The following is a 14766-nucleotide window of genomic DNA, read 5'->3' on the forward strand; positions in this document are numbered from 1 at the left end:
CATCTTCCTTCAAAGTGTTTGGAGCTGAGAGCAGAAGCATGAACAACTGGCTGTGCTTGAACTGCTTTATTTCATGTGCACGTGGGAAAAGCAGTCATAATTTAATTTCTTAGACGTTAATAATTTTCTTGTGCTGCCACCCAAGCACTGCTTTGGGATTAACTTCTGGCATTTTGCTGCTGATAGTAAGGGTCCTCTCTCCTTCTGGAGGCCTCTGAGGAGAAGCACCAGCCTTTCTCCAGAAGATGTTCCAAGAAGGATTTGTCTGTGACCACCTGAGTGAAAGTGGCCTTTGCTGGGAGAAAGGAGTTACAGTGGCACTGCAGGCAATGGTCCCAAGGGAGCGAGGTGGAGACCGTGCACGTGTGGATGAAAGAAGTTTTGCAAAAGATAACTGCCCCTCCCAATACCAGGAATACTTCAATGTGTCCCTCTCTCCCTTGTGTTCAGCTCTCCAGCTAAGACAGCTGTTCCTTTCTCCTGTCCCCTTCCAGCCACGTGTCAGGGTGCTGCCTTTCTATTTGGTACCCTGCAGCCATGCAGAGCTGAACAGCCCCAAGGTTTGCAGTCACTTGGTGTTCAGGCAGTGGATATGTGGGTTAGGGGCTGTCTGGGAAAAGGAGCTGATCTCCTGCAAACCCTCTTGGACACAGGAAGGAAAAGACTCTCCAGAAATGCTGTGGGGGACCACCCTTGATAGTTTCTTTGCAGTCTCTCCCAACAGATCAGCCTTGAACTACCTAAAATAACGTGGTAGCCTTGATTTCCACAGCTTTTGATTTCCAGCATGTAACAAGGGCTGGGAAATGACATTTTTGGCACATTGTCAGTATGATTTTAACTCAAGAATGCTCCTGTACAGATGTTTTTCTTGCTTTCTCTAAAGCAAAGCCAAAGAAACAGTATGGGATGCTCTGAATGAGATGCCTAGGAAGACAGATTTGGGGTTTCCCAGCCAGCTCTACTTTGGCTGAGAGCAGCAGGAACTTCCCAGCCCTGGAAGGGTCTTCTTGTCACGGCCTGTTCCCTGCAAACATGTTTGAGAGGCAGGATGGGGCCCCCACCTGCCTCTCTCAGCTGCCTGTCTCAAACAGTGCACCCAGCCAAACCATGCTGAAGTCTGTCTGGGCTCTTGCTTAGGGCTAAACACCTTTTGCCAAGTTGCTTTACTGCACTATCAAGCCTTTGCTCCCCAGAATCACAGCTCAGAGTTCACTTCACCAAAGAAATTTTTTTGCTTTGCATTTTTCCTTGGGGTGGTTCACTTTTATTTCCAGATTCTTCCATTCCTCCTTCAGTGCACTTTCTTTGGAAAAGAATAAATGGGTAATTTTGTTTTAAGCTCCCCAGCTATTTCAGGCACAGGCTGTGTCCATGGAGGTGGCCCCAGCCTGGCTGCTCTGTGTGTGCTATTGGGCTGTATAAGGTATTAACTTACACTTCTCTGTTTTCCAGGAGATGCAGATTCTGCTTGCTAACATCAGCAGCTCAGGACAGGGGCATGCAACAAGGAAGGTACCCTCCCTTCTGCCAGCTTCTGGGTGTTTTCTTCCAGGCTTTCTCTCTTCTTGACTCTTGCATGCACTTCCAGGGATCCTTCATACAGCCTGATATCCCTGATTAATGTTAATACCGCTCGGTGTGAAAACCACCTTCTAAAACAGGGTTGTGATTCAGGTGTGCAGGAACATTTCAAGTCCTCTGGTGACCACTTAGTGTCAAACCTGCTCTTAAATTTTCCATTGCCAGCTCTGCAGAACAAGTGCAATATTATCCATTTCCCTGACTCCTTTTCCATTAGACTGAACCATCTCACTGTTAATCTGCAGTGCTGGCCTCTCCCATCACAACTTCACAGAGAATTTTTTTCCTGATTTAATGCCTCCTTTGTTCCCTGTATTTGTCCAGTTTCTTAATGTGCTGATCTGGCTTTGGGCTTGTTTACTGTGCCCAAACTGGAATATTATGCATGCTTATACAAAGATGAATAAAGATCAATATTCTCATTGATTTGCCCAAGGTCATGAGGCTACGTTCAGCAGTACAGTTCAACTTACACAAGTGTGCTGCAACAATGCTCCAGTAGGAACTCTGAAATCCTCCTGAAATGCTGCTTTTGTTTCACATTTGACTTTCAAAAATCTGTGTACAAACACTGCAGGAAGTTTGGGTGAAGACGTAACATGGTTGCTAACTACACTAGGTACACCTGGATGGGATATCCCATTTTTCTCTGCCTCTCCAAGGTAAAAAATTTGGTAACAGTTCCTATTACCTGGAATAAAGGACCAGGATGTTTCAGATAATGCCTCAGTCAGCTTGGGGGAGAGCTATAGGGGGTACAGTCCCACAAGTCCTGGAATTCAGCTGTGATGTACATAAAGCTCAGGCCCTTTGTTAATGACCTGCTTTGAATCACTGCTGTCATTGACTGACACTGAACACATTCTGGACAACACCAATTTTTGAATGCAAGTGTAACAAGTTTCTTCCTCTTTCCTGGGCAGGAAGATACAAAACTAACAGAGAAAAGTAAACAGTAAGTAACACCAACATCTTCCAGTGTGAGAATCACAGTCAAACACTTAGCTAGTTATTATTTTGCTTTTCAAAAGTATGCAAGACCTGGATTTGTGAAAGTCTTGCTACCTTCATGAAAGAAACAGACCATCAGATCCTGTACAAAAAATCTCCTTTTGTCACAGACAAGCATCTGCAGACAGAGCTGGATGAAACCATCAGAAAGGACCAAAACAAATCTGCTTCACAAAGTCTCTTTGGACCAAGAAACAACACAGCTAAGCATGCCCATGCACAGGCTTATCCTTCACTACGTGTGTGTCACAAAACCAGAGCCCAGCACTTAGTCAGGAAGCTGGATCAGTGACTGTTGCAAAAAAAAAAAGCTGTAACAGGTATCCAAAATCTAGAAAGGGGGACTTTAATCCAGATACACTTATTGCCCCGTCACAGAAGCATGTGCTGAAAAGCAAAGCACTAAAGGAATAAATACCGTAACTATGTGGGAAAAAACAAGAACTGGCACCTAAATGCAACAGGGAAGAGCAGTAAAACCAAAAAACCCAACCTTGCTAAATAATCTTATTTCCTAAGAGAAAATTTAAAGCATTTCTTCCAGACACAGATTAAATAAGCTTGGAATCAGGATTTTCTTAGCAGAAAATCTCCATTTGAGAGAAGTGAGGCAGTAAAAGGCTTATCTAGCGTTTGGAGTCTACTTTACCTGAGGGCACACAGGCCTCGTGTAAAGTAGGGGCCGCAGGTTAAAAACACTGCATAAAGCAGTGCTGCTGCAGCTTGGCAGGTGCTCTTTGTGGCACTCTGTAAAACTCCTACCATTCCTGATTCACTGCAACACTTAGAGAGATGATTTCAAAACATATTTAAGTAGTAATTCATCAGCTTCTGTTTTCACAAAAGGAAGTCTCAGAATTGAGCATCAGGAAGAGTCAGGGCATGGTTTGGATCTCCTGCACAGAAGCAACAAACTTGTGACTGGAAAGGGATTGTGTTTGTTTTATCTAAGTAGCACAGTTGTGTTACTGTAGTTCTCTCTTGTGACACAAGGTTGTGGGAGCAGAACTACTGACCCATTTTTCAGGGAGAATGATGCTCCAAAATCCTGGAACCCTATTCAAAAGCCTTGCCTACAATCCAACATTATTCCAGCAAATAGCTTGACACTACACCTTGCACTGGAATTCCAGCTTCACAGAACAGTTCAAACACACAGCTCATGTAGGAAGTCCTTACACAAACAATCCCACTTTTCAAAGAGAAGTGACAAGGAACTCCATACACACACACATTTTATTTCAATAAATAGAGCTTTACAGGCTCAGGCTTTTTTTTTTTTTTAAATCACATATACAGAACAGGAAATGCCTGACCAAGTAACATTAATTAAACTACTAACCCTGGGAAGGAATACATGCCCTCTATAACACTGAAGACCATAACTGAAAGGGGATTTGCCATCAGCAGCACAGTAATTTACTTCACAGATCAGACAACTTGAGAGACATGGCCAAAGCAAACAGAGTGACCCTAAATGGACCACTTGTCTTTATAGAGTCACAACAGTGTAAGGAAAGCCAAGAGCCCAAGTGCCTCCATTTTCTAGTGCCACTTCTGGATGAATATGTATGTCTTCACATCCTTTGAGCAATGCATTCTAACCACAAGTAGAGAGGCTAAGCACAGCAGGTATGCAAAATTATTCGATTGAAGAACAGATACTGGATGACACAGTAATGTTAAATTTCAAGATTTTAAATTAGCAGATGCTTTTGCATCCCCTTCAGTATGGCAGTGGAACAGATCCCACCTTCTCTCATAGAGGTTTAGTCCAAAAACTTCCTGTTGGCATTAGCACCAAAGAGAGCCACTCTGATTTCTGGCATCATCTGTGGAGAAAGAGCACACCAGTTATGTGAAATGGGCAATAAAATGTTCTTCCTGCAGGCACTGTGGGATAGTTAGGTTGGCTTCAAAATTTACAAGTCAGTTCATCTGAGCTTTCTGAAGCCTTTCTCTGATCACACATTGCCTGCTACTCTATAAGACTGAAAGGACTGCCTGTACTGCAGCATAAGAAAGAGATGCCAGAGCTAGGGTTTTTCTGCACTTGGGTGTAATTGGTCTCAGCCAAAGTTTGTACTCGAGCTAGCTTCAGTAATTCAAGGTAGCCTCAGCATTTCAGCATCTTGACTGCAGGCTTTCAGTATCATAATTTATAGAGCTTAAGCTTGATTAAGCTTAATTCAAAAGGGGTCATTCTGGGAAAGCCCCAGTTTTTTGCTGCACAAATAGTAGGTAATTTGCTTCTTCCCATTCAAAAATAACTTCCCACTTGTCATTCCCAATCAAATCTGATCCCATGCATTATTGTGACTGACACCTTGGAAACACAAGGATTTAATTACAAGAACAAACTAGTTAACTGTATTTTGTTTACCTTGGTTGCTGGAGAAACTCACCTGCTGGGCTACAAGGTCCAGCCGACTTTCCAGGGTATTGGAAACTTTAATTTTACCATCACTGTTGTAGATTTCAACACCTCCAGCACTAGAGATGGACAATTAAAAAACAAATAATTCAGTGATATCCATGGGTCAGAGTCAGAACGTGGCAAAGATATCCCAAATGAGCATTTATAGGCAAGTCAGATACATGGGTAAGATTTCTCTTTTTAAAAAAAACCAACCTTTTTGATCATGTCTTAATAGGAATCAGCACAAAGAGATCCAGTGAAGCAGCAGTGCAAAGCATCTTTGGAGTTACCAGAGACCACAGCTATGTGCAAGGGTCCTCATCAGCATGATCTAAATCTAAGTGGAGCTGTGCAATTTGTCCCTTCAAAACAGCTTCAGACTCTGTGTTATTAAGACAGCTGTCACGTTTTGGAAAGTGAGGAAAAGTGCTAGAAGTATTGTTTGTTGGCCCATACATAAAGATGATAGAATACACAGCTTTGTATAAGGTATCTCTATAATACCATATGGAAATAGAGCCTTGCAGAGAGAACAGACACAAACCCCATCAAGTGATTATCCTGCAGCACCTTATGACTCAATTTGCTCTGTCTTGAGACAGAAAGCATGGCTACACCCATATTCTCTCTCCCTAAAAGACCAGTGGTTCAGTTCCTATGTACAGTTATTCCTACTTCAGTACCGTGAATCAGGCTGGAGATAGCACAAAACTTTTCCTGACATTTTTGATGGAGACAGTGCTTGTCTGGAGAAAACTGCAGAGTCTGTGTCTGATAAACACAAAGAAGTGCCAGTTCTGCAAGAACAGCAGCACCCATTTTGAGGACATTCCATACTTAATTTTCTGACACTGTTCTAATGTGAGCTGTGGCTTGAAAAGTTGCATTAAGTTAGTGCTCTGCATAAAACAATCCCATTTTCCTTACATATCTTCTGGCAGGAAGCTGTCTTGGTCAATATGAACATCCACATCCCTTTTTATGGCATTTTTGTAGATGGGAATGCTCTTCTGTACAGCAGTCTAGGACACAAGATGAATCTCCAGTTAGCACTGACAAACACTACTGCAGCACTCGGGTTTGATCACTCAATCACTTGTCCTAATAAAATGAAGGGATTGAGGCCTTTTTTTTTTTTTTTAATTAAGAAAATGCATTTCAGTTTGGCTCTTGAGCCAAACCCAGTTATTATTCTTAATACAATAACAATGTCTAAAGTTTCCAAGGTAATCTCCAAGCAGGGAAATGATCCCCAACTTTGGAAGCACATTGTAGCTGGAACAGAAGTGCAACAAGCAAAGCTTGTTTTCCTGTCACCCAGAGAGGGGGATCAGAGCAGCAAATATTTGCAGTCAGGTCTCAGCCTCTGTGAGCAGGGCACTGTCCAACTATTCCAGGTGTCTTACCTTAACCATGGGGAGATCCTGCTTCCTGCACCGAACGACTAATCTGGGCTCAAGCAGCTGGTAGAATCCCTGCAAGGAATAACCATTTCCGTTTCAGAAGTCAACATTTTAATTGTCAGACTTATTTAACCCCAAGAAAGGAAAGAAGCTGATCAATTTAAAACCCAAGCCCCAGCAGTATCAGCCTCTTTTATTTAGTTCTTCACTCACAAGTTCACCTCCCGCAGACATTCTGAGAGGACAGCACCAATATTTGGGGAAGAGCCCAAATATGGATGATGTGCTTGGAACTCAATTGCAACTAAACAAATGGAATCTCAGGACTGTGTTGGCCAGTTAATGCTCATGTACACATAAGGATCACTGCTGTCTAAGTAGACAGAGCATGCAACCAAGCTCTTGAAGACATGCAGCAGTTTCAGATGCCTGCTCTAGTAACTCCTGCCTTGCAGTTCCTGTGGTAACACCTGAGACTAGAACAGAATAAAGTAAGTTTAGTTCCAGTTTGAAGGGACCTGCAATGATCATCTAGTCCAGGTGTGAGCACAGATCCCTCACTGAATCCAAGATAACAAGCCAAGACAAGCGTGACCAATTTCCAAGAACAGGAAAGGTTTGTTTGATGTACAGCAATACCAGGCCTGAGCATGACAAAGAAACAACACCCAGTTGGAGGCACGAGCTGGTAGGAGATGCTACTGAGCAAACTCTGCCACCCAAGTGTGGCAGGAGAGCGGGGTGGCTCCGGGAGTTCACAGCAACAGGACCAATGTGTGCCAGAAGGAGGCACCAGAGCTCACAGGACTGACCTGGCCAATGCTTACTGCACTTTCAGCAGTTCACTTCTGGGGCTTGAGGATGTGCTTCTAGGCAAGCAAAGCTCTGGTTTCTGCTTTCTGTGCCTGCTTCTGTCACAGGCACATTCCATATTACAGTAAATTTGTCAGGGCTTGTTAAGTCTCAAATGCCAAAAAGACTTTTGAAGGGGGTATCGACTGACCCGTGCATTTGGAGAAACAGCCTCTGCCAAAGGTGCATTTGATCCAACTGATTACTACAGGAGCATTTTAATGTGTGCACCCTAAAATGTGTATGTGCACATCTGCAATTATTCTTACAATGGAACTGCTGCTGGTATACCAGGTTCTACACCTCAAAATAAGCCACAACCTCTTTGTTTGGAATCCAAGACTCAAAGATATTGAAGTGAGGTTTAAAACTCAAGGATCGCCCAGCAGCATTTGATCCATACTCCAGTACAAGTGTAACTTCCAGTGGGCTATTTCTGACAAGAGAAACTTAGGGGGTTAGGGCAGCAATGATCCTTTTTTTACAATTTAAATATTTACCTGTAGAACTAGTCCATCCAGCAGTGTCTGGTACCTGGCAGTATCCTTCACCACCTTGGCAAGTCTCTGCTTGGCCTCATTCAGCAAATCCTACATTCAGAAGAAATCAGATCAGCAGAGCCCATCTGTTTGGCATTTGGTTTCATGCCTACCAACTTTCTGTACTTCTATTATAGCTCTCACACCCTGCCAACACGTAAACGTACACTCCAGCTGGTGTTCATCCAAGCTAGACCTCCCTCTCTGTGCATGGCACACTATCCCTGCCCAACACTTCTCTTCTTCCTGCCCTGAGCTGAACTCATTAGAACCTGACAATAATTCCTTTTGTGTGAAAAAGGGAGAGCTCAGTAGCAAAGGGATGGTACTTAGAATGTTAAGTGAGATAACCTAAATATGTAGTAAATAATTGCTTAATGTAAAATAATATGGTTGTCCAAATATATTTTTTCAGCTTTATGGTTGAGCAAAGAAGTCTAATCTATTTTTCCACCAAATAATATGCAGGTTAGGTATTCTTTAATTGTAAGTAAATGCAAGTCAAAAATTAAAAGAGAGAGCTTATTTTTAATTTTAAGTAGCTATCTTGATTATCTTTACTCAGCAAATCACTTTTGGATGGGATTGAATTTTTAAGAAAATTTTAAAGAACTTTGAGTCAACTCATAGCTCCTACAATTCAACCATCAGAAATACTTCAGATAAAGAAACTCTATGACTTGGTATAAACCTTTCTTTCCTGTCCTACCTTATGGTGTTTAGAGAAAGAGTGCACAGTAACACAATGAGTACAAGGACATAAAACTATCACAATTTACTGTCATGGTCAAACCTAGTTGTTCTGTCCTCCCTAGAGTAACACTGCATTTCTGGAACTGCTCATCTCTCTTCATCAAAGAAGCCAAAGATCTGATAAGGGAAGAAAGAGTGAGCAGCATGTGACTTTAAATGTCTTAAAATGAGGAAGAGTGTTTAGAATTACTCAGAAGCATGAGGTTGAGTCAGCAGATAAATGAGGAAGAGATTACCCAGCAGAGACTATCACAACAGAGTTAGCTCCTGAGCCACCCACCTTCCTCCTCTCTGGAAATACAATCTAAAGTTTGAAACTCGGTTTAAAGAGTCAATAAACTGATGATTTTCTTCCGCTCACTCCTCTTTTTCATGGTAGCGTCAACCTGAACATTTACCCCATCTTTTATTTTTGACTTCCACGGGTCTCTCAAGCTTTTCCAACGGCTCAACAGCCCCATCTAGCAGAACATGGAACACCCAAACCGGTGGGAGAGCACAGCAAACCTGCTCACTGCTCAGTGAGCAGAATGGGGACACACTGCACGTGGGGAGAGATAAACACAGGAAACCCAAACCAAGCCTGAACGTAGCCTGCTCTGATGAATGATTGACTGCTCACCCTCTATGTCAACACCCACACTGGTCCCTACCAGAACAAGAAGCAAACCTTTTCATGTACTATGGGCCACTGAAGGACACAAGAAATCCCAGCTGGTGGTGTCTTAAGCCTCCTTGCTTATGCCATGCTGGGTTTTTTCACGTCAAAGTTGCTTCAGGCAAACAGAATTTCAAAGTTCTACCAACTGTGCAAGAGACAGTTCCTGCTCTTTAAAGAAACAAGCTACTGTGCAAATGACAGATACAACACTGCCTGCAATGTTCCTGGCAGACCAATGTATTTCCCTAAAACAGCAGGTAATGGAAACTGTGCAAATAAGATTAGCAAAGATGGACTGAATCCCCAAGGCCTTTTCAGAGCAGCCTGGGAAGCCATTTTCGTATGTTGAAGCAAATGTCAGTCAATCAAAAATCAGGTTTTCTTTAGAGAATGGTTGCATTTCCTAACATATGGTAGGAACAGAGACTCAGTGTGTTTACTTCAGAGATACTCACTGCAATAAGGTCATCCCTTGCCTTGAGGACCTTCAGCCTTGCTTGATTCATCAGGTTGGACATCTGACTGCAAGTTGCATGATAAAGTCGAATCAATCCATCAGCCTTTGGCAGAAGAACTGTAACATTTAACTGCACGCTTTGCATTTAAAGATAACAATCCTACAACACTGAATAACGAGGTCTGTCAACCTGTTTGAATCTGTTTCTGAACTTGCACAAGAGATTGAACTGCAGAACCCCTTTCTTCAGTGAAGACCCATCCAAATTAAACGTGACATGACCATTTGTTCCAGGGTAACAGAGCAGGGTGGAGTTCTAGACATTAACTACATAAAGAAATAGGAAGGATTCTTTCATCACGCTAAGTTACACTATTGTGGCTCAGCTTTGATAATTTCTCCCCAGAAAAAAATAGAAGCTCATAATTAGAACTAAATATGTTGTCTACAATTTGCCTTTTTGCAAGGGAAGAAGAATTTTGTATAAAATTAGGAACAAAATGTGAGCTCAGGCTCTGAAGTCAGTCATCTAACCCAAGCAACTTACATTTTCTTTTGCTGTTCAATTTGCTTCTCCTTCTTTTCATAATACTCCATGATTTTCAGCCTCTGTGTCTGAACTAGGCGACCCTTCTCAATGTTGAATTCTTCTTCTGCCTACAGTAAAAATTAAATAACTGAAGTGGAAATTGATTCCTTGGGCTGAAAAAAACAGAACCAAAATGTAACAGAGCACATTCACAGACAAGATAGGATGATACAATTTACGGTTCCATATAAAAACCCTTCACCTCTTTAAGTAATTCCTACATAAGGAGAATGACAGCACAGCTGTTCCTTTTTTTTGCAAAGCCTCACCAGACAGCATGTAAAAACATGGACAACTCTCCTACTTATGCCTGAGAATCCAATGTCAACTTCTGAATTCTGTTTGCAGATCTTCAGGATTACCTGCTTTAGTACTGATTAAATATTTGTGTAAATCTAAATGTTTAAGGGAGATTAAATATTATTAGCAACACATATGCTGGGTCCAATACCAACAAGGCATTTCAGCAGTGGTATAATGCAGATTGTTAGGACTGAAAAGCACCATTAATCCTTCTTTAGTAAACATCTATACTCTATCACCAGGTTAATCTTAAACCCAGTCTCTCATGGCTTAACCTAAGTGAAGAATTGTGCAAGCAATTCAACTCATGCCTTAAATACTAATTTAGTGGGGGAAGGTGTTCTACTTAATCCAACTGAGTCACGTTACCACTCAGCTCTCCTGATTGCTTAAAACAAAGAAGTGAACTTTGATATGAATAAATTCATATTCAAGAACCACCAAAACTCTGACCAAAAGCAGCTCTGAGTCGTTTTCATTTGTCAAAAGCTAAGAAATGCTAACTTCATTTGGTACGCCACTTTATGCTAAGTAATAACTGAACAGAAATCAGCTGTAGCTTACAAAGGTGCTCTAGTTCTGCTCTGACTTCAACTTTCAAAACAGGACGTGGGATGCAGTTTTCCTTCTGCACTTACTGACAGTGAACTTCCGTTTTTACCTTTGCATCTATTTCTTCAGCCTTTTCATTGGCTTCCTGCTCAATGAAAGCCATCATGTGCTTGATCTGTACAAGAGAGAGGAAAGAAAATATTTTCTGTAGGAAAGAACATTGACTAGAAGAAGTAGGTGTATATATATCCTCATCTGTACATCCTCCACATCCATTTACTAATTCATACAATATTGTTTGCCAAGGAAATTTAATTGAGTATAAACACTAAAGAGTCAGTTCATCTTGACATATATTACAAGAAATTATTTTCCCCAATAATTCTATATAATGCTGTTTCACTGGCTGCCATTAGAAGAATGCACTTCAGGTATGCAACTATAAAAAAACCCAAACAAACCCAAAAAAACCCAAACAAACCAGCCCAAAGATAAATTTGTATAAATGTGAGGCTGGGTATTTTCATTCTTCATTAATGAGACCAACTTTTTCAAAACCCCTGAGTGTATTAAAGAAACCTCTCCTAGACGTCAAAGATCCTCACACAGCAAAATCAGTCTGTTTGTTAGGGCATTTACATGCAACAGAAAGATTAACACAGATGGCATCTGAATGAACCTGGGCCTTCCACAGGTGAACGGTGAAGCAAAGCAAAGGGCTCCTGACCACTCTGGTCAGATTTGTACAGCCAGAAGTTCCTTGGAACACCAGAGACACTCACCTTGAAAAACTGTAATAAATCCTGTAAAGACTTACAAGGTCAGTTTGGAGGGGCTGGGGATGGAGACATCGGCAGCAGTGCTCCGTGACCCAGACCACATGAACAATGTCACATGCTGCTTCAGAGCCCCACAGGCACCAATAAGTTCTACTTGAAAAACATTCCTGAAGCCACCTCAAAGCACTACAAAGCCCAGGTCCAGCAGCTTAAAGACCAGGAAAGCAATTAGACCAAGTTCTGTTCATCCATCATATGCCTTTCTGTGACAGACCTCAGTTCAGGTTCTCATTTGGGGCAGATTGGAAGGGCTCATTCCCAACCAAACTGCAATTGGGATGAAGTACAGACACTTCCATGGCCAGATGGAGAAGACCATAAAAACCTACTGACTTTTTGCTTGCACTTAGCAATGAGACACATTTTGCAGAAAATCCAGTCTGAATACACTCACACAAAAGACTCTATTTATAGAATCTCATGTTAAAATTACATGTTTTAAAGAGATTAGAAAGGTGCCAAGGTGAAAACTGAGCCAACGTGCAGAACAGCACTGAGCCCATAGAGATGAAAAAACAGAAGTGAAGAGACAAGTGGAAGATTTTAAACACATGTTAACACAGTGGAAGAAGTGAACAGTAATATCTACATCCTCAAAATCAAATCAGCAGGTTTTCTTTTAATTCATGTCTGCAGAGACTCTCAAGTGCTTGCCCACCTACAGCATCAGCTTCCTACCCTGCACTTCAGAAAGGGCAAGAGAGGCATATAAAAAAAGGATATTATTTTGCTCAACAGCCTATTGTTGAAGAAGACTGGGAACTAAGCAGCCTTTACATTACTGAGTCACTTCCTCCCATGTGGTCTGGTTTCTGAATTTTGGAAAAGCACTTCTGGGTGTTCAGGAAACATCCTCTGCATAGAGAAAAGGAATGAGATGGAAGCAAGGTAATAAAGAATCCACTTCTCCTACATTGATAAGACTGAACAGTGTTACTTCCTTCAAAAGCTGCTGTACTGAAATCCCTTTTTGCTTTTTATAGAAATGAAGAGCGATCCAAAGTGAGAGTCTCACATCTATAAATAGGTTTAGTTTTAATACTAATACTGACAAAAATGTACTTCGAAATGAGAGATTAATTTTAAAGTAATACTTCCTATAGAAAAGAAGAAGGGGTTTTCCCATCAGGAGCAGTGTGATTATGCTTTCCAAGGGAAGTTCTAGATGTTAGATGGGCTTTAGAAGTGACCAGATGGAACAACATATTAAACACCTTTAACAGAATAACAAAGCGAGTCTGCCAGTGGGAAAAAGTCTCAATCAGAGATGATTTTCAAAGTGAAAATTATTGGAAGTGCAGTGGCAAGTAGTTACAAGGACCAGCTGGCAAGTTCATGCCAGACTCATATACCTGCAGGACTGTCACCACCAGCACTCTCCTTTCCAGTTAACAGGATCACCCTGGGCTCAGGAATGAAAAGCAATGACAGGAATGCTGCAGATGTGAAAAGCTATTAGTATTACATGCTTAGTACATCACCAGAGCCTGAACTAACCTTTGAAGTTCAGGTCCATTCTGGCTGAGCAAGACCACCCTAATGTCAGCTTTATTTTTATTATATTCACGGAAGAGGCAGGAAAAAGCAAACGAGCTTTGCAGATAAAAGGAAAACAATGTAATGTTACAATTCTCCTTCTGGAGAAAGGCAACCTACCAATTTTACTTTCATTGTGGTGCTTCCTTGCCAAGAGACAATGTTTACTGAATGAGAAAGTGAGACATGAGTACTTGTGATGCAGAGGACAAAGGGAACTTGCCTGATCTGCTCATCACCTGCAGGAAGCTGCCCAGAGCAGTGCTGACTGGATCCCTGCAGCCTTTAACACCACACACCATCTCCAACCCAGCTGAAAGCAGCTTTTTTAGGTGAGGGCAGTGTTTACTGTCAACAGGGACAGGGCGTCCTGCCTCTGGAGGAGTGTCCACAGCCAGACTTCACGGCTGGAAGTTTCCATTGCAAGCCAACCCCAGGCTGCACCACTCTGCTTAGGAAACAGACCTAGTAATGCCGAGCAGCCCACCCAAATGCTAAGGTACAGCTAACTGCAGGTAGCACAGCTACAAGGAAAAAGAGATGGGAAATCCTTAGGGAACCATAGAATCTTTAAGGCTGGAAGAGACCTTCAAGATCGCCCAGTGCAACCATCAGCGTAGCACTATCACTGTAACCTTTAAACCACCAAACCACATCAGATCCAGACACCTCCTAAACACCTCCAGGGATGCTGACTCCACCACCTCCCTGGGCAACCTATTCCAGCGCCTGACCACCCTAACAGTGACCATTTTTTTTTACTATCTGATGTGAATCTCCCCTGTCTCAGCTTAAGGCCACTTCCTCTGGTTCTCCCACTGCAGGCATGGAACAAGAGACTGGCCCTCACCTCTAACCATCTACCCACAGCAACATGGAAAAACACAGTACTCGTCTAAGGCTGTGCATTTACCTGCCTTGAGGTGCAATTAGACACTGCAGATAGCACTCAGCCTGCTCATGAACCCCTTCGTTGTAATCGGGCGTAACATGTCACCAAAATGCCACAAGGAAGTACTCGGGTGAGGCCCATCCCCCCCGACAGAGGAAAAACCACTTTGTCCGGAGACTCCTCTTTCCCAGCCAAGATCCTTCCCCCTCACCAGCGATCCTCCCTTCCCACGGGGAAGGGCAGCAGACCCGGGCCAAGCTCTGCACTGCGGGCCCCACCGCGGTAAGCCCCGATCCCCACGGCCCTTCAGGGGCTCCGCTCGGGCCGGGGCGCGCGGCCCTACCTGCTTCTGCACGTCGGCATCGCTGAGCGCCAT

The 14766-nt window shown here is 42.6% G+C and overlaps 1 protein-coding gene across 1 annotated transcript; it reads right to left on the reverse strand.

The window, feature by feature from the left end:
- Positions 1 to 3813: 3813 nt before the first annotated feature.
- Positions 3814 to 14766, reverse strand: ATP6V1E1 (ATPase H+ transporting V1 subunit E1). The gene is made up of 9 exons (XM_008643992.1): positions 14734 to 14766; positions 11233 to 11298; positions 10227 to 10336; positions 9678 to 9744; positions 7770 to 7859; positions 6421 to 6489; positions 5942 to 6036; positions 5001 to 5088; positions 3814 to 4427 (listed from the first exon to the last, which is right to left on the reverse strand). Exons 1-9 carry the CDS (start codon positions 14764 to 14766, stop codon positions 4365 to 4367), a joined length of 681 nt encoding a protein of 226 aa, XP_008642214.1. The 3' UTR covers positions 3814 to 4364.

Source organism: Corvus brachyrhynchos, unplaced genomic scaffold (genome assembly GCF_000691975.1).
Source record: "Corvus brachyrhynchos isolate BGI_N302 unplaced genomic scaffold, ASM69197v1 scaffold191, whole genome shotgun sequence".
Lineage (NCBI taxonomy): Eukaryota > Metazoa > Chordata > Aves > Passeriformes > Corvidae > Corvus > Corvus brachyrhynchos.